The sequence below is a fragment of the Carlito syrichta genome, unplaced genomic scaffold (genome assembly GCF_000164805.1).
Source record: "Carlito syrichta isolate Samal-C Ts95f unplaced genomic scaffold, Tarsius_syrichta-2.0.1 Scaffold288451, whole genome shotgun sequence".
Taxonomy (NCBI): Eukaryota; Metazoa; Chordata; class Mammalia; order Primates; family Tarsiidae; genus Carlito; species Carlito syrichta.
In genome coordinates, this window is record NW_007232547.1 from 183,118 (window position 1) to 202,091 (window position 18,974).

The window sequence follows — 18,974 nt, forward strand, 5'->3', positions numbered from 1 at the left end:
TTAAAGCAAAGAAAGTAAGACATCAAAGAAGGCAATTTGTCAACTAGAACTGTGCAGAAATAGTTTGCCTCTAATCAGAGTTATTTTTTCTATAAGGGAAAAGAAAAATCAATTTTTTGTTCTAATCATGGCTGAAGCAGTTTTTAAAAAAAGATTTTTCAACTCTGTAAAGCAAAAGAAATTAGACTCAGGTGGTAACTGAGCTTCCCATCGGATTACTTGTGCAAGGTCCCCTTTTATTCCCCCCACAGTGGATAATGCAAGCTCATTGTGATTTATCTGGAGCTGGTTTCTTTTACACCCTTGGGCTATATAAAGTCAAACAAGGCCTGGGGTTGGGGATTTGGGGAGCATCCGAGAAGCAGCATCCACAGCCGGAGAGAATGAAACAGTCGGGAACATGAGCAGCTGCATGTGTCATTGACGCTCCCATCTCCCAGTGGTATGAGCCCCAATTTTTGTCTCTCACTGCTAATAAGGAACAATTAGAAATGGGGGATGGCATCGTTGATCTCCCTTGGAAATTTCCCCCAAGACTGTGTGCTCTTACCCTTGATTTTTAAACTTTTCATTCATGTTTCTGACCTAGCATGATCGGGGCTCGGGTCCTGGAAGGACCATAAATATTTGGTCAGCTTGATTTGGCCACCTGGCAAAGACCAGGCTCTGAGAAGCAATGGTGATGTGGGCCTTTGTCCTGTTGGCCATCTTTGCAGAAGCCTCTGCAAAATCATGCACTCCAAATAAAGCAGGTATGCCCTGGTGCCGGTCATTTTCCTGGAAAGAAACGTTTCCTGGAGCTTCCCTTTCCAGTGCTCAGCGCTCTGTGCTTACCTTCTTATAAAGTGCAATAATGTAGCCAAGTAGAATCACTTTAGCCCCCCAATGCTAATCAAACTTTTCCCACAGGAAGCAAAAATATATTGGATACACTTAGACTTTTTTTTTAAAAAGAGATTGCTTGCTCTGTCTCATGCACTCTCTCTTCTCTGTTTCCCTCTGTATAAAACATCTCCACTTATTTTTCTATTTGACTATTGAATTTCTGTCTTGTGCCATAAATCGGTGTTTCACAATAATATGTATGAAGTTGACATTCTAAAACAGTCATGTGCTCATTTTCATGGGAATTTTAATATGTATTTATATGCATCCAATACATGCAATCTGTGGTTTCACAGATATATTCTTTCCAATAAGGTTAAGTGGACCAATTTTAAATAAATATTAAATATAGTGCAGTTATTAAATAGATGTAGCAAAAGCTATAAAAGTAGAATGTCAATGACTAAAGTTTGGGGGAAACTTTTATTACAGCTGGAGAATAGCGAGAAACTTTAGCTGCTTTGCATGTTCAGGTATGGCTGGAATCCACCATCCTTTATGTAGGTTAATATGATGACCATATCTGTGCTCTTTCTAGATGTCATTCTTGTGTTTTGTTATCCCAAAACCATCATCACTAAAATCCCTGAGTGTCCCTATGGATGGGAAGTACACCAGCTGGCCCTCGGGGGGCTGTGTTACAATGGGGTCCACGAAGGAGGTTACTACCAATTTGTAATCCCAGATTTATCACCTAAAAACAAGTCCTACTGTGGAACCCAGTCAGAGGTAAGGCCAGGTCATGTAATGCAGAACCGCTTAAGGTAAGGCGTTTGGTCCAAGAATGAAATGTCTGTTCATCCTTAATGGATTCAGAATTTACCAATTTAAAAGTTCCATCCCGATTAACAAATATCCTGGAATGTTGGTGTTGTTTAAAGTCTTCTCTTCTGCCTAGCTCAGAGAACTCTTTTGACCTGACTTTTATTCTCGTAATTTGTTTGCCAAAGTTAGCTAGACTACCTTCTGTGAGTAGAACGAAGTATATTCCCCACCTTCAGCTAGTTCTGAACTTGTGCAATCCTCCCTGGGTAGGATGGGCAGATGGGACAGCCATCCTCTGCTGGAGACTTTAAGTGGTGAAAAAGTGCATTTGGAAGAGCATCTTAAAGGAGTGGCCAAAGTAACACAATTCATAACTTGATCTTGTTAAGTGCCTAAAATGGGGAATTATAGAATAATTTTTAGGAAACACCGACACCCTCTTGCCAAGTATCATATAATAGAGGAGAAAACTAATACTTACCAATAAAAGCACTAGTTCTGGGCCACAGAGCCAGTAGGGATGTAGTCATGTAGGCAGGCTAGGTCTTCTGACTCTCCTGCTGAGGTCTAGCTTACATACTGCCTTGACTACCAGAAGATTGCACATCTGTGTCTCTCAGAAGATGAGAACACAGTGCTTCTAAGGCCAGTTTCTCTTTCAAAAAGCCTCCCAAGGTCTCAGTGATTTAGTGGGAAGAGTCATGAGCATGACTGACAAAACATCATGTCTTTGTTACGGTAAATTAGCGATCGTCTGTGTGGTTTCAGGTAGTTTACTTCTCAAGTGGATGCTCAAAACCCTTTCCAATTATAAGATTCTGTGATTTTAGAGACCAGAAGAAAGAGTCTCAGAAATGGTGCTTATGGTTGGAAGAAAGAAAGAGCAAAGAACAAGAAAGTAACATTCTAGAAATTGGAGCTGAATGAAGCGTTCATTAGGATATTTGGACAAGAGATAGTGATAAAAAGTTGATGCTGGAAATAGAGAGTCTGGAGCCAGTTCTTCTTGGTCAGAAGCCCAATGGGTATATGAATTTTTCTCAAGCATATATCAACATAGGTTATTTTAAACAATGTTAATTTAATGCAGGGTTCCCCAAACCCCCGGTCACAGACAGCAAGAGGTGAGTGGATGAGTAAGCAAGCGAGGAAAGATTCATCTGTATTTATAGCCCCTTCCCATCACTCACATTATCACCTGAGTTCCTTTTCTGCAGTCAGATCAGCGGTGGCATTAGATTCTCATAGGAGGGCGAGCCAGATTGTGAACTGAGCATGCGAGGGATCTCATTTGCACACTGCTTATAAGAATCTAATGCCTGATGATCTGAGGTAGAGCTGAGGCAGTGATGCTAGTGCTGGGGAACAGCTGCAAATACAGATTAACATTAGCAGTGAGGTTTGATTGCACAGAGACCATAGCAAATAAATTGCTTGAGACGCATGTCAAAACCCTGTCAGTGAGTGGCAATGTGCAACATACTTCAACTGTACAGCTACATTGGGTGTCAGGTTTTCAGTCAGAATCTGACACTTATTTTAGTCTGCATGTGGCCTGCCCATTATTTTATTCATCTCTTCTGTCCACACCTCTTTTTTTTAATGGTGAGTTGTATAATTATTTCATTATATATTACAGTGTAACAATAATAGATACAATATGGTGGTGGTGATACTTCCTAAGGGCTACTCATAAATATACTCCTTAGTTAAAAAATAATAATAATAGGAATGAAGTGCACAATAAATGTTAGGCACTTGAATCATTCATTCCTAGACCATTCCCTTCCCACCCCCGAGTCCACGGAAAAATTGTCTTCCACGAACCAGTCCCTGAACCAAAAAGGTTTGGAACCACTGGTTTAGTGGACTCCGTATTTTACAAAATGCATCAGCTCACCCACAGACAAAAGGAATGGATGCCACTCCTTAAGGCTTTTTTCCTTTTCCCAGAACCCTCATTCCCATCGGGGGGGCATAGGGCCGCCCTGACTGCCTTCTTCCTTTCTCCAGTACAAGCCACCCATCTACCATTTCTACAGTCACATTGTTTCCAACGACAGCACAGTGATCGTTAAGAACCAGCCTGTCAACTACTCCTTCTCCTGCACTTACCATTCTACCTACTTGGTGAACCAGGCTGCCTTTGACCAGAGGTAAGTTGCTCTGCAGCATGGAGGGCTGGTTGCCTTGTGTGTGTGCTGCAGTCCCTGTCAATCAGGCATGTTTCAGTCCTTATGCAAAATTCTCTCCCCTTTTCAGAGTGGCCACTGTTCACGTGAAGAACGGGAGCATGGGCACATTTGAAAGTCAGTTGTCTCTCAACTTCTACACTGTAAGTGGTCTCCGGGTTCACTTTACTGCCTTGTAGGCTTTCCAGGAGAGGAGGGATGCTTCCTCAGGATTTACTCTTCCTCAAGTTCTAGGCAGAACCCCATTCTTGAACTCAAGCTGAAGCATAAGCTTTGGTTCAGCTTTAAATCTCTTTAAAGACTAGGTGCAGCAGAAAGTTAGACTGGATAGAAGAGCAGAAAGGTGCCCCAAAGATACAGGCCTACATGTCCATTTTACAGATGAGAAAATTGAGGTGCAGTCAATAGACAGTAAGACAGCCAATGTTTGACTCTTAGTCAAGTTTAGTTTTTACTACAACCCGCTCCCAAGATTTATACAAGGAGACCAAAAAAAGAAAGAAAGAAAGAAAGAAAACAGATCCCTTGTAGTACACCCAGGATTTGTTACTTCGGATCAAATGGTCAACCAAAGTTTTTATCTGGAAGTTTTGAGAAGATTGCGTCACGATTTACCAAAGAAACATCCTAAGTTGTGGCAAACAGGTGTCTGGTTCTTCCATCCTGACAATGCTCCTGCCCATACTGCACTGAATGTTTGGCAGTTTTTTGCCAAAAACAGAATGACCCTCATACCCCACCCTCCCTATTCACCCGATCTCGCCCCAAATGACTTTTTTTTTGTTTTCCCGGATGAAAAAATCCTCAAAGGGAAATGTTTTGCCAATGTGGAGCAGGCAAAACAAAAACACAGTAAAAGCACTAAAAGGCATCAAAATTGATGAGTTCAAAGACTGTTTTAAGCAGTGGAAAAGGCATCTCGATAGGTGTATTGCATCAAACGAGAGTTCTTTGAAGGTGACTGAAGTTTAAACATGCAAGAATAAATACACAATTTTTTATACATAAATTCCACTTTTTTGGGAGGGTTCCCCCTCATATTTGGGATCCAGCTCTTCTTAAAACATTTGGCTCAGGGTATTGAGCTTCCTGCCTGGGACAGGGCTAAGAAGAATGGATGGAGTTGGCCTCTGCTGCCTAATTCTTTAGTATCCAAACCTTTTCAGCTAGTGAGTTTCCTCCTTGTCTAATTTGGGCAGGCTGCCTATGTTGACATCAAAGTTAAAGGCACACTTTGGTCTCTCTCAAAATAAAATGCTCCAGAGAAACTAAATATGCAATGGCCATTTGCCCAGCTCCATCCTCTTTAGAAGAGGTGCTTTGTTTTTCAAACCTGCAGCTTCCAGTGAGGACACATGCACACAGAGACACTGCCCGCTGGCTAGAGGAAGATGCAGGTAGAAATACGAAGCCTTTACACAGAACATTAGAACTAGAATAAAACATCCTTGGAGGGTGTTATGGCCCACCCATTCATTTCTCAAAGGAAAAAACTATGCTACCTGGAACTACATTTGAACTCTTTGAATCTACTTTGCCTGCTGCCTGCGAGCTATTAGCCCTGTTGAACTCAGAAGGTGGGAACTGGAAGGGATTCTAGAATACCCTGGGCTATTTTTTAAATGGGGACCTGAAGCCCAGGGGGAGGAAGTGATCAGCCCAAGATGGCACAGGTTGTTCAGAGCAGTGCCCAGTCTAGAGCACAGATCCCCTAACCTGATCATTTTATTTACCATGAAGGGAACAAAACTTAAGTTTCAGGACCCTTCACTTGCACAGGTCCCTTTCAAGGCCCTGTGTCTAATTGTATTTTCAAAGGTTTGATTCTTTTTATTAAAGAGGTCTCTCCACATTGCATAGCTTCAAGGTCCTTAAAATCTAAATCTGCCCCTAGCCACACACCATGAATGGCTAAGTACTGAGAAAAGGAATCCCATAGAGCCCCCTATAATCTGGGAGTAAATACAGTGTGGGCTGCCAGGGTGATGAAAGGGTGGTAAAACCACTGTTGTGCTGTCACTGATGAAATCTGTTCCAAGAAGAAAATAGGCTTCCACGCATTGACACTAGCTCACGGAACTTCCTGATGACACGCTGCCTTACTATAAGCCCCTGTCTGGAAGTGAATAATTGTTAATTTAATGAGATAAAATCATAAGTATGATCCTACAAAGACTTTACAACCGTTGGCAATGGAGAGATACTAAGATGGTCGAAAATCATCACATCCCCCACTATCAGCCATGATGGTCTAAGTTTCAGACAGAGGCAAAACATCACATCTTAGAACTGGAAGGAACTTATTTTCTTTAAAAATGTATGTATATATATTAAGAAGTGTGTTCTTGGCATTACCCAAGCCATCCTCTGGGATGGAGGAACAGATAATATGATACTTCCGTGAACTAGTATGAAAATGAGGTTAAAGCCTCCCCTAGAGTCCACCAAGACCCCTCCAGGCTTGGTTTCCTGTGCCTGAACCATGTGGTTGGTATTTTTTTCTCCTCCCTTCTTCCGCTTTGGGAGCATTCTTGTGTGTGTCTGAAGCAACAACTGCTCCCTGAATATATTTCCATCAAATTACCAGAAACAGAGCTGTGGCCTAGATAACACAATGGAATCAATGCACTGCTAATTGCTGAGGATTCTGAGAGCTCCAAATGCTAAGCTCTGAAAGCATCAGTTCTACTCAGTATGCTTCCTTTTCTTTTCTCTCCATCCCCCTCCCACTTACCCTTGCCAAGGACCCATGGATTAAATTCCTAGGAATATAAAATAAAGGAAGGTAGTCAGCTTACAGAAGTAACCTAGGGCTGTGGTTTAAAAAATTGGCCTTGCTCTCAGACCACTGGTTTGAAGCCTTGTTCCTTTATTTACCAGTTGTGTGACTTTGGGTAAGTTAGCTAACCTCTCTGTGTCTCCATCTCTGCATTTATTAAATAGAGATAATAATAGCATTTATCTCCCCATAGGTTTGTTATGAGGATTAAATGAAATAATCTTTAAGAAGGACTTAGTACTGTGCCTGGCACAAGTCAAGTACTCAAAAAAGGAACCCTCCTCACGATTATAGATTTTGACCCTATTTGAAGTAGCAGCTCTGAGGGCTCCTAGTGTTGCTACTTTTTTGGGCTGAACATCAATGTCTGTGTGGGACTAGATGGACTTTCATTCAACCCAAGCAGTACTGATTATTTCACTTAGTTAAACAGAGAGAAGTGAAAAGGCTTGGGATGGAACAGATACAAGCACCAGAGGCCAAAAGTAGACTCCAAGAGTCAAAACAAACCTCAGAGGTGATCAGCCTTGACTTTTCACCCAATGCCTAAACCATTCTGCAAGATTGCTGAGAGGTGACCTCCCTGCCTTTTCCAAGGACAATGGTATTTGGGCCTTCCCATTTGAGGTCAACATGTGAAATCTGACACCCTGAACTCTTGTCCATTTGTCCTGATTCTGTATTCTGAAATAATACCATGTAATTATGTTGCTGATAGTCCTCAAATATTTCCCATCTGCCCCAAGCTAAACATCTTGTCTCTATTGGCAGTTCATTCACCATCTTCATCACTCTTGTCTGAGTATGACCCAGTTGGTCAGTCCCCCTATTAAAAAATGGAGCCCATAATTGAAATGATGTATTCTAGACTTTGTCAGACCAAGGCAGGACATAATAAGTCAAAGGTGACATTCTAGGCTCTAGAAAACTCTAGGGATATATCCTAGGCTAATAACTCTGGGGCAGTTTTCTTTCACTGCTGTCTCACACTGAGCTTGTAAACAAAAGCAACTCCTAGATTTCTCCACATGCGCTTTTTTTAAACCAGGTGTACCTATACTTAACTCATGTCACTAGCTAGTTGTGGCTCAGTCTTTCAGTAAAATAGTATGTCCCCCCAACCCCACCTTGTTATTCATGGTTTTGCTTTCCATGGTTTCAATCACAAGCAGCAAATCCTGGCACAAAAATATTAAATGGAAAATTTCAGATATATACAATTCATAAGTTGTAAGTTGCACACCTATTCTGAGTAGTGTGATAAAAACTTGTGCCATCCCATTCTGTGTACCTGGGACATAAATCAATCATTCCTTTGTCTAGCATATCCATGCTGTAGACACTACCATCAGTCCATCAGTCACTCAATAAACATCTTAGTTACCAGATAACTATCTCAGTTACTGAAAATAACCCTCTTGTTCATTGAAGAAACATAGTAGATACAGGGTTCAGGACTACCTGCAGTTTCAGGTATCCGCTGGGGGTCTTGGAACATATTCCCTGCAGATAAAAGAGACTACCAGATCTGGAATAGGTTTCTAATTTCCATAGTATAAACAAAGTAGGGAAAAATCATACTGAGCATTGCCTTGGCTGTTGGGTGAGAGGGAGGAGAACCTGATCATTAAAAGTGTTCTGTTTCAGAAATGGAATTAATGGTGCAGGTTGTGTTCTCTACTTTCTAACAGAATCAGGCAGGTTCCTCCATGAGCAGAGGCATTATTCCAATATTCTAATATTGGAGTATTCAATATTCTAACTGATCCCTGGGAGGAAAAGTTGGGAGTAGCACCCCTGGCAAGGTTGGAGACTACATTGGGGTCCCCAGATTAGTGCTCATATTTGAAAATGGTCTCTTTGAAATATGACACATCTCAGGAAATAACAAAGTACATTAAAAGTCACTATAACTCTGCCACTTCAGCCTGTATATTAAGCTAGTAAATCCCTTAGGATTAAGAATGCTATTATTTAGTTATTGCAACCATTTAAATGGTGCAGAGGCCTGATGATGGGTGGAAACAACTGATTTGTAGTGACTGAGTCAGGAAGCCCAGGCTGGACCTGCAATCAATAAAATAATGTGAGAGGCCCTAAAAGGTGAGCAAGATTCGGAGTCCTCTCAGCAAAGTTCCTGTGTGTTTAACACGTAAGGGGCAAAGTCCATTTTAACTAGACATCTTTCCTGAATATCTGTTCCTCCTGCCACTGTCTGTTCCTCCTGCCACTATTGCTATTCTGCAAATCTCCAAGTCCATAAAACTTAATCTTTCTAAATAGTACCCTGGTCTAAGCTTTGTTTTTCTATTACATAAAGTCACAAAGGTTATCCCCATTTTACCTATGGAGAAACTGGAGCTCGAAAGGCTAACTTGCCCATAGCATAGCCCAAGTTAGCAGCGGGGGATAGGGTTAGCCCAGGATCCCTGTCTTCCTTCCTAATGCTTTTGTCTCTGGAGTGTAATCCAGAAAGTAGTTCAAGGTTGTTACTAGAATTGAATTAATCCAAGGTTCAGAGAAGGGGAGAAATCAGCCTCCTTTGATTAAGTCAACTGGAAACACTGCTATTATTCCTAATAACTCCCTCAGAATGTCCTGATCAGGATGGCAAGTGAACACCATGCATATCAGGCCAAAGATCAGAAGCTTCTGCTCCTGTGCTTGAGCCATGGTGATGACCCCTCATTTCCCACTGTACTCGGGGTTGAAACTCCAGTCCTCTCCATCCACTCCCATGGCCTCTCTAACCTCATCCAGGCTCCCCTTCCCACTCTTCATGCCCTAGCTTGCTCACTTGCCCCAGCCACACTGGCCTCCTTGCTCTGCTACAGGCCATACTTCTTCTGTCCCAGGGCCTTTGCGTTAACTCAAACATTCTTCCCTGAATGTCTGCATGGCCCCCTTCCTTACCTTCTCTAAGTCTTGCTCAAATGTCACATCCTCCATCACAAGTCTCCCCAACCACTGTATTTAAAATTGCAACCTGCCCTTCCTCTCACTCCCAATCCACCTTATCCTGCTCTACATTTTTAAAAGATTTTCTATGTAATGTACTATATTCTATTGTAACATACTATGTAATTTACTTACTTATTGTCTGTCTCCCCTGCTAGGATGCCAGATCATTAGAGACAGATATCTTTGCTTTGTTCGCTAACATATCTCACATATCCTGACATAGTGACTACCCTGATACATAGAACAGGGCTCAACACATAGTAGGTGGCTCAATAAGTTGTGGTTGTTATTGCTATTGTTGTTAATTGTACTGGGAAATGGATCATAGACTTTACAACTCAGGCTGAAATCTGCTCAGGTGAAAAGTAGAAGTGAGGGCAGAGGAGGGCTGTACATGTTCAGTCCCCATATCCTTAGATGATTCAGTAAAACCCCGTGCCTCAACTTTTTTCTTCAGTCAATTCCCCATGGCATAAATGAGATGTACAGGGTGTGTCTCACCATGACCAAAAAATTTAGACTATATGATGTCCTCATCCCTTCTAAGATGGCACTAACATCCTAGGAGCTATAGCTTCTCTGTTCTGGGCGGTTGCTCTGTTCTCTCACATGCTTCAGCTTTTGGGTTGATTTTCACCCCCACCCCATCCCAATTCATCTGTTCCTGCCTGGCCCAACTGCTCAGTCTGAGAGGTCATAATGCCCAGTGTCAATTTCCTTCCAAAGAATGCCAAGTTCTCTACCAAGAAAGAAGCCCCCTTTGTCCTGGAGACATCCGAAATTGGTTCAGATCTGTTTGCAGGAGTAGAAGCCAAAGGACTAAGTCTTAGGTAAGTACATTTTCTCTCTGTTCATATTTTTAAATACAAAAAAACTAGTGGACTCATGGAGACACTTTTAATCACTGGATGTTTCTAAGTGTAAGATGCTTTGGGTCACAAAGTGATGCTGTTTTGTTTGATTTCCAGGTTTAAAGTGGTCTTGAACAGCTGTTGGGCCACACCCTCAGCTGACTTCATGTATCCCTTGCAATGGCAGCTGATCAACAAGGGGTAAGTACCGCTATCTAGAGACAGGGCTGGGTGGTGGAGCCAGGTATATCCTGAGCTACTTTGCTGTGACTTGAGAAAGCTTGGGAGGAAAAGGTGGAACCTGTTGGGGTTACACTGGTGGCATCCTCTGTGCTTTGGGCGCAAGGGAAATACTAGGAAACTATAAAGTAGTGCTTTATAGGTACCAGGTACTGTTCTGCAAGCTTTACCTTATAGTAACTCCTTTAAGCATTACAACAAGGAAGGCAGAAGGTAGTGTTACCATCATCCCCTATTCACAGATTAGGATATTGAGGCACAAGAAAAGGTAAGTAAAGTCTCACAGTAGGAGTGTGAGTGTGTGTGTGTGTGTGTGTGTGTGTGTGTGTGTGTGTGTGTGTGTGTGTAAGTAGGCAGGCTGAGTTCAAATCGAGTCACTCTGACACCAGGATCATGGTGAGCACCAAATTAGATAATGCATATAAAAAGTTCAGCAGATGGTACCTGCTGGACAGTCTGTATCCAACAACTTAAATATAATCAGTTTTATTACTGATTAAGTAGATAATAAGGAGCATTTAAAATTTGGAGTAGAAGACTGAAGTGGAATTGGAATAGCACCCTAGGAAGGCAATTCTGGAAGTCACCCATAGGCTAGTTTGGAAACATGCATGAAAGGTGGAGAGACCAGATCAGAGGCTGTGGCAAAGGCCACTGCACAAAGATGATAAGATGTGAACTGACATTGTAGCCAGGTGAATAGAAAGAAGGTTCTAAACGGGAGAGAGATGCTTCTTCAGGAGTGAAAATAGTGTAGAAAATAATTAAATAGGAGGTGGAGGGAAGAACAGCACAAGAAGTTGAAGGAATATGCAACAATGATGGCTTTGTATTGTTAAATCTACTCACTGCTTCAGTGCTGTGTTATCATCAGAATCCACAGGCTGAGTAAAAATTAAGGCCAGGCACAAAGATAATTAGATAACCAAGGTGGAGCTGCTTGGACCTTCATTTTTATTTAACACTTATACAACTCTTATAATATACCAGAAATTGTTCTAGAAAGGTACTTTTCAAATATTAGTTTATTTAACTGTCATCAATTCCTTGATAAAGTAGATAGTATACTAATCACTATTTTATAGAGGAGAAAAGTAAGGCACAGACAGGTCCAGAAACTTGCCCAAAGTCTGGAGCTAGTAAGGAGAGGATCTGGGACTTACAGTTAGGTAGCATCTCTGAGCAGACTGGTCGATACAGGCTAGTGTTGCCACACCTACACTAAAGCTGTCTGCAGAGATGGAAGCTTAATTTGCATGCTTTTTTCACATTCACCATTGAACAACTCAATTCATTTAGATTCTGTTAGTAATGGTACAAAGGACTTTAGAAATTCTGAAATAAGTTATTGACCTACAGGGGCCTGAAGTTACCATCAGGCACCAGAAACTTCTCTCAGGCAATGGTCACACTGGGCAAGGGCTTCCACCACCCATGGAATCATCTCCCTGCAGATAGTGCTTTGGGCTGTCACGCCCACCTAACAGATGTGTAATACGACTGAAAAAAGAAATACCTGTGGCCTTGGGGTGGTCTGTAAAAAGGTCTTCAAACTCTAGTGTACACAGGAACTACCCAGGGTGCCTGTTACATATGCAGGTACACTGTAAACCTACCAAATCAAGTCTCTGGGGAAACCCTGAGGACCTGCATTTCAACACAGTCAGACTTTAGAAATTCTGATCAATTTCTATATTCTGCCTAGTTGGCATGGCACCTCGTTATTAGAGATGTATGCACAAAGACAAATGCCAGATGCCCAGAGGCTTTTTATTCACACTGGACCCCTTTGGAAAGACCCAGTTTCCAAGAGTGCCTGGATAGATACAGTAGATATACCATTAAGAATATTCCTGTGCACATGTGTGCACTTAATACAGCACACCCATCTCAAAAGGCCTTCCGAAGTGGGGAAGGATACGCATGCAGTGACAGGGTAAAAGCCTCCTATGGGCTTCCACAGCCCAGAGGTATCTGTCACTGAGGGGCAGGTGTCACGGCCAGTGCCAAGAGGCAGTACTGCCAAGGCATTGAGGCCCACTCATTATCTGCCTCTCCCCGCCCCCTAACAAAGTTCTGCTTACATTATTTTCCACTGGCTGACACCAGCCCTGGGGCACTCTGGCTGCAACAAGCTATTTTAAGAACTCTCATCTTGAGTTCATGCAAGGATCTCAGGTTTATTGACCAAATGATCCTACAAGAGTCTTGTTTCACAAGTTGGAAAATTCTCACAGTTTCACCGTTACTCAGAGGACACCACAATTAGAGCCAACTCTGACCCTTGGTCCAGATATGAAGGTAAAACATTCATTCATTTCACTAACTCTTACACTTGATATCCTTAGCTCCTGCCTTTAATTTGGTCCCCTAATGTCTGCTTCTAAGGGAATGGGGTCGGGGTAGGAAGCATCATGAAGGTTCTCTAGGGTAATGGACCACTCTCTGGTGTGTGTGTTGAGTGGGATTGACAATGGAGTCAGAGAGACGCTTTGGAGCAATGTTAACTTTGGGGCTCACTGTGGTGCTGTCCAGTGGTCTTAAGTTTCTCAACCCATAGACCTCTTCCCAGAGAGGGACAGACTCTGTTGCCCTTTGTCACCTGCAAATAACAAGCCCCCACACTCGTGTGTCTCCCTGGGCATCTCCAAGAATGATTGTGTCTACTTCCACAATTAGATGACTGGCAATGACACAGGCAATCAGTATGTCTTCTTAAATGAAAAAGTATTTTTGCTTAAACCAGGTTTTAGCACTATTGACATTGGGGCAGAATTATTCTTTGTCATGGGCACTGTCCTGTGCACTATAAGATATTCAGCAGTATACTGGCCTCTGCCCACTAGATGACAGTAGTCCTCTCCCCCTATTCTTGACAACCACATGCCAAACGTCCTCTGGGGGACAAGATGCCCCCCAGGTGAGAACTGTTAACTTGGATAAAAACCCGTTGTGTCATTTTATTTTTACTGAATTATTACCTTTGGGACTTTGGAACTTCATACAAATATTACATTCACACTATAAAGAATTTGGGAAAATACATAAAAATACAAAGAAAAAACAATGGCCCCCACAATTCCAGCACTTAGAAATAGCCAGTATTAACATTTAGATGGTATCTTTTAAGTAATTTTTTTCTGTGCTTATATAAAAAATATGACCAAATTTTTACAAAGGTAATCACATACGTAATTTAAATAACATAAATTCAAATTCCCAATGGCAAAATCTCATAATACACACACAGAACTATATTGGGTGTAACTTGCCCTTGAGCAGCTGAGGCCACACTGGAAAATGCTATTCACAGCACCCAGGTTTTATCTCGCATCACCCTCGGAGTGTGGACATATCCCAGTCCTCAGAAGGGCTTTGTCTCTCAAGGATTTTATTTCTTTTGTACAGAGGTGTGATGTGCCAGGTATGTGACTTCTCAGTAGTCACTCTCCTCCTGTTGTATTGTGTCTATAGAATGGGGACAATCACATCCATCTCATACCTCCTCAACTTGACCTCACAGTTGTGAGAATCAGGTGAGGTACTGCCAGTCAGAGTCTCCAAAGGGTAAAGGGCTGTATAGAAACCTCAGGAAGTGATGTGTAAATGGCCTCAGCAGCCCTTGCTGGAGCTCAGTGAAATAACGCTCGATCTTTCTTCCCCATGTACCTCAGCTGCCCCACGGATGAAACAGTCCTCGTGCATGAGAATGGGAAAGATCACAGGGCAACCTTCCAGTTCAATGCTTTCCGGTTCCAGAACATCCCCAAGCTCTCCAAGGTCTGGTTACACTGTGAAACGTTCATCTGTGACAGCGAGAAGCTCTCCTGCCCTGTGGTGAGCTGCCTGTCTCTGAAAGGACAATATTATTTGAGGAGCTGTATTTTGAGCTGGGAAATCATAACCAGATTGCAGTTGCATGATGAGGGCAATCTGGAGGAAATGGTGCTGGGAATAAGGGCAGATACTTGTAGGGGCAGACACTCTGGGCCCTATCCACCCTGCCATCAGCAACCCACATGGTATGGCACATGTCACTTAACCCACTGGGGCCAGGTTTTCTCATCTTTAAACAGAGTGGTGATAAGTAATGATAGCCTTTCCCTTTTCAGAGAGCAATGTTAGGTAAAAATAAAAGTGATAGACACAGGAATATTTTGAAAAAGTACAAGAGAATTTCAGGGTCTAGGAGTTAGGGACAGGCTGTAGACATACTCAAAAGGTGGGTTTTTTTATTGAATCATCTTGATTAAACATCCTGAGGGCCTGCCTCCGTGACTTCAGAGAGATGCTGCAAAAATTCCCAACACTGAGTCATGGCTGATTTGACTACGAGAGGAAGGCCTAGAAATCTGTCTTCAGCAAGACTCCGGTGATCCTGATGCTCTCTCAAGTCTGAGAACCACCACCTTACACACTGTTTTCCTCTCTGGTCTCTTGGGACTAGAGACCTCAGTGTTTCCAAAGAGGCTATCTGCCCACACAGCCTACAGTACACTAACAGAAGTAAGGTTATAGTCTCTATTTCTATTGATTCATTTGACCAGAAAATGGTCCTTTATGAGCACTAATAGAAAAAAGAGGTCCAGGCATGGTGGCTCACACCTATAATCGCAGAGCTCTATGAGGCTAAGGTGGGAAGATCACTTGAGCTCAGGAGGTTGAGGCTGTAGTGAGCTATGATTGCACCACTGCATTCCAGCCTGTGCAACAGAGCAAGTCCCTCTCTCTAAAAAGAAAGAGAAAGAAAGAAAAAAAGGAAGGAAGGGAGAGAAAGAGAGAGAGAAAAGAAAAGAAAAGAAAGAAAGGAACCAGAGGGTACAAGGGTACAGGGCCAGGGAAAGGAGGGGAGATACATCGTCAGGTGGTCAAGGATGAGTATTGACACCATATTAAAAAAGAAAAGAACATGAACCAGAACACATTCAAGTGTCCACTTCTCAAATTACTGTGATGGGAGTAACTGTAAGTAAAGCCTTATCAAGACATGTGATGTCAAACCTTTCCACGCCCAATGATTCTTCCAGCAGGATTTCTTCCAGCTGGAGAGTCAATAAAGAAAAGCTTTCAATCTGGAAAAAGGGATGAAAAGCATCTCTGGGTTATGATTTTTTAAGGGTAACTAAGCATCTGTGGACTGTGGAATATAGACTCCATCCACTTTGTGACCTTCTTAAAACCTCTTTTCTTTCTTTTTTCTCTCTCTTTGCTCACTTCTCATCCCGCCTTCCCCCTCCTCTTTCTCTGGCTCTGGGGGCTGCAGACCTGCGATAAACGGAAGCGCTTCTTGCGGGACCAGACAGGGGGCGTCCTGGTCGTGGAGCTCTCCCTGCGGAGTAAGCGTCTCTGTTTTGCACAAGGTTGAGTTCACTCTGGGCTGCGTCCACAGGCACAGCCGGTTTGAGCATTTTGACTGAATTGCCAAACCAGTTGTGCCTGTGGGCACAACCTTCACCTGCTCCTGGAGTCTCCCCGCGGGAGGGGTAGGGAGCCGCTCAAGCCAAACCAAGGAGTTCAGGTTTGTTAACTACCTGAAAAGTTCTACGTGCGGCCCAGGTTTAAATGCCTCCAAGGAATTAGGAAGTGCTGAGCTTCCAAAGGAAGCATGCGGCAAACAATAATAGAAAATGAAATGTCCCTGGGATTGTCACGTGCAAGTCAGCAAACCTTTACTGAGCATCCAGCACTGCGCCTGACCTGGATTGGCACTGGGTTTTCAGAACTAAAGCAGACCCACACGGGCCTGTCTTCAGGGGGCTTACCATCTAACACGGAGAGCGATGTTAAACACTAAGGGGAAAGGAAATCACTGTTAAGGAGGGCAGGGGACTATGGGAGTACAGGTTGAGCATCCCTAATCCGAAATCCAAAGTGCTCCAAAATCCAATATGACACCCAAAGTTCATACTCAAAGGAAATGCTCACTGGAGCATTTTGGGTCACCGGTTTTCAGGTTAGGGATGTTTGACCAGTATCATGCAAATGTTACAAAATCCAAAAAAATCTGAAATCTGAAACACATCTGGTACCAAGCATTTCAGAAAAGGGACACTCAGCCTGTATGACATCTAGTGCAGGGATGAAAGGCCTGTGTTGATAATCTCTAAGTGTGACCCAAAGGATGGTGTGACATGAAGGGTGGACAAGACCTGTTGGAGCTGTAGCAGGTAGACCTTAGAGGACAGTCACCAAACTTGGCTGGCGGCCAAGGCCCAGGCTGACGGCCAAGGCCCAGGCTGCCACCTGGTTTTATATAGCCTGTAAGTTAAGAACAATTTTTACATTTTTATGTGGTTCAAAAAAAGAATCAAAAGAAAATAGTTTATAACACATAAAAGTTTTATGAAATGCAAATCTCAGTTTCGATAAAGAAAGTTTTGTGAGAACACAATGACACTTGTTCGTGTAGATGTTGTCTATAGCAGCATTCATGCCACAGGGACTATGTAGATTCGAGGCAATTGAGACTGCAGGCTTGCAAAGATGAAAATATTTACTATCTGGTACTTTCAAGAAAGTTTACCAATCCCTGCATTAGAGAGAAAATGGTGTGAGACAAAGCCTTTGTAAACTCCCACATAAACTTTGTCTTAAAAGCAGTGGAGTGTTTGATGATTTAATCAGGGAGGATATGGCCAGGTTTGTGTTGTAGAAACACAGCTCTGAGAGTTCTCCCAAGATCTTTTCTTAAATTTTCTGCATTCTCTCTCTTTACTCACTACAGGCAGGGGATTTTCGAGTCTCTATAGCTTCTCAGGTAAGGAAAAGAGACACCTCTGGAAAATGGCATGGGCAATGGAGTTAAAAGGCAGAATGTATTTTAAAAGAAGGTTAACTTAGCCCCCAGCAAAACCTTTAAGGACGGAAACTTACACTTTAAAGCCCACCTGAGTGGGGCATGGGAACAGAGGTAGAGATAGCTCTCTCCAACCAGCTCCTGAGCTCTGAAGGGAAGGGAAAGCTGGGGGGTAAATTGAATAAAGCAGAACTGAACCCCACTCCCCTAAGTCTCAGCAAAGCTATTATTAGGTGGTTTTGCTTGGGTTCCTGCATTTGGAGAACATGATTTACAGTGATCTGTTCATTCAGCAAATATTTGAGTTCCTGTTATGGCTCTGTCCCTTGTTATCTGAGTGACCTTGGGCAATGACCCTTCCCACTCCAGTTTCCTCTGTGAAATTGGGCTAATAATTGCCTCTATCATACAAAACTGTTGTATGGATATTTAATTACAGCTAAGAGCACTGAACAATGCCCAGCACAGAGCAAACATCCAGTAAGGGTCAACCATAATGACTGTGACTGTACCAGGAACTGGTCTAGGCATCGTGACTACCACAGTGAAGGAGACAGGCAAGACCCCTTCCCTTCCTAATATGTATGAAGCATGTGGGGTGGAGAGGGTCATGGTTTAGAAAGCAACCAGGAAAGCCCCTTAACAGGAGAAACATTTCAGTTAAGACCCAAGATCTCACCTGAATGATAAGAAGAAAGCAACTACATCAGAAGAAGGGGTAAGACAGTTCATTTATTAATAAAATTACAGATGTCGATTTTGCACTTATAACTATGGGAGAATCATATAAATCAACTTTTACAGTTCTAATCCTAGATTCTCATTTTTTGAAAAACAGTTCTACAGCAAAAGCCCTAGAGTGAAATTCACCATCACTGTGTTATTATTGAAGATCAGATTCCCACATGTCAGAGGTCCATGACCTAGGTTCATCTGTTAGGTTGTTTGTACTAATAAGAGTGAGCTACCTAATCCCCAAGGAATAAACAAAATTAACTTGGTATAAAATGTGCGGGGTTTTATGAAAATCTGCTTAAGACCTCTGATTTGATTCTTCTGTTAACTCTTGTTGAGTAGGACTTGCCCTGATTGCCGTCTCACCCCCTCTGGTCCACAGATGTTCTCTATCACCTCATCGCGATGCTGGGGATTTGTGCCATGTTATAGGAGTTAGCCAAGCAGCTGCAGCTCCTTCACCCACAGTCGTCCTCAGTGAATGACAAACTCACGTTTATTGTGCTGCCAAAAAGAACAAACAGAAGACCACGTTGTTGGGGAGCAGAGAATAGCACTTTGCCAAATATGTGTTCCAGTGATTTTTGTGAATTCAGTGATGGTTTTTCGTTGGTGCCCCACTTCTTTGTGTGACTTCCTGCCACCCTTGGATCCCAGTCTGTCTCCTGCAGCTGGGGGAGGAGTCTCCTTTCCCCATACGCAAGTCAGGGCTTCAGTGGACTCCTTTGAAAGCTATTTTCATTTTAAAAGGTGAACAGACCCCACCAAGT

The 18,974-nt window shown here is 42.7% G+C and overlaps 1 protein-coding gene across 1 annotated transcript; it reads left to right on the forward strand.

Moving 5' to 3' along the window:
- Window positions 1–598: 598 nt before the first annotated feature.
- TECTB (tectorin beta) lies at window positions 599–18,671 on the forward strand. Its single transcript, XM_008053782.1, has 10 exons — window positions 599–752; window positions 1,424–1,614; window positions 3,664–3,806; window positions 3,913–3,985; window positions 10,309–10,412; window positions 10,551–10,634; window positions 14,348–14,510; window positions 15,937–16,009; window positions 17,398–17,430; window positions 18,587–18,671. Exons 1-10 carry the CDS (start codon window positions 677–679, stop codon window positions 18,634–18,636), a joined length of 990 nt encoding a protein of 329 aa, XP_008051973.1. The 5' UTR covers window positions 599–676; the 3' UTR covers window positions 18,637–18,671.
- The last annotated feature ends 303 nt before the right edge of the window (window positions 18,672–18,974 follow it).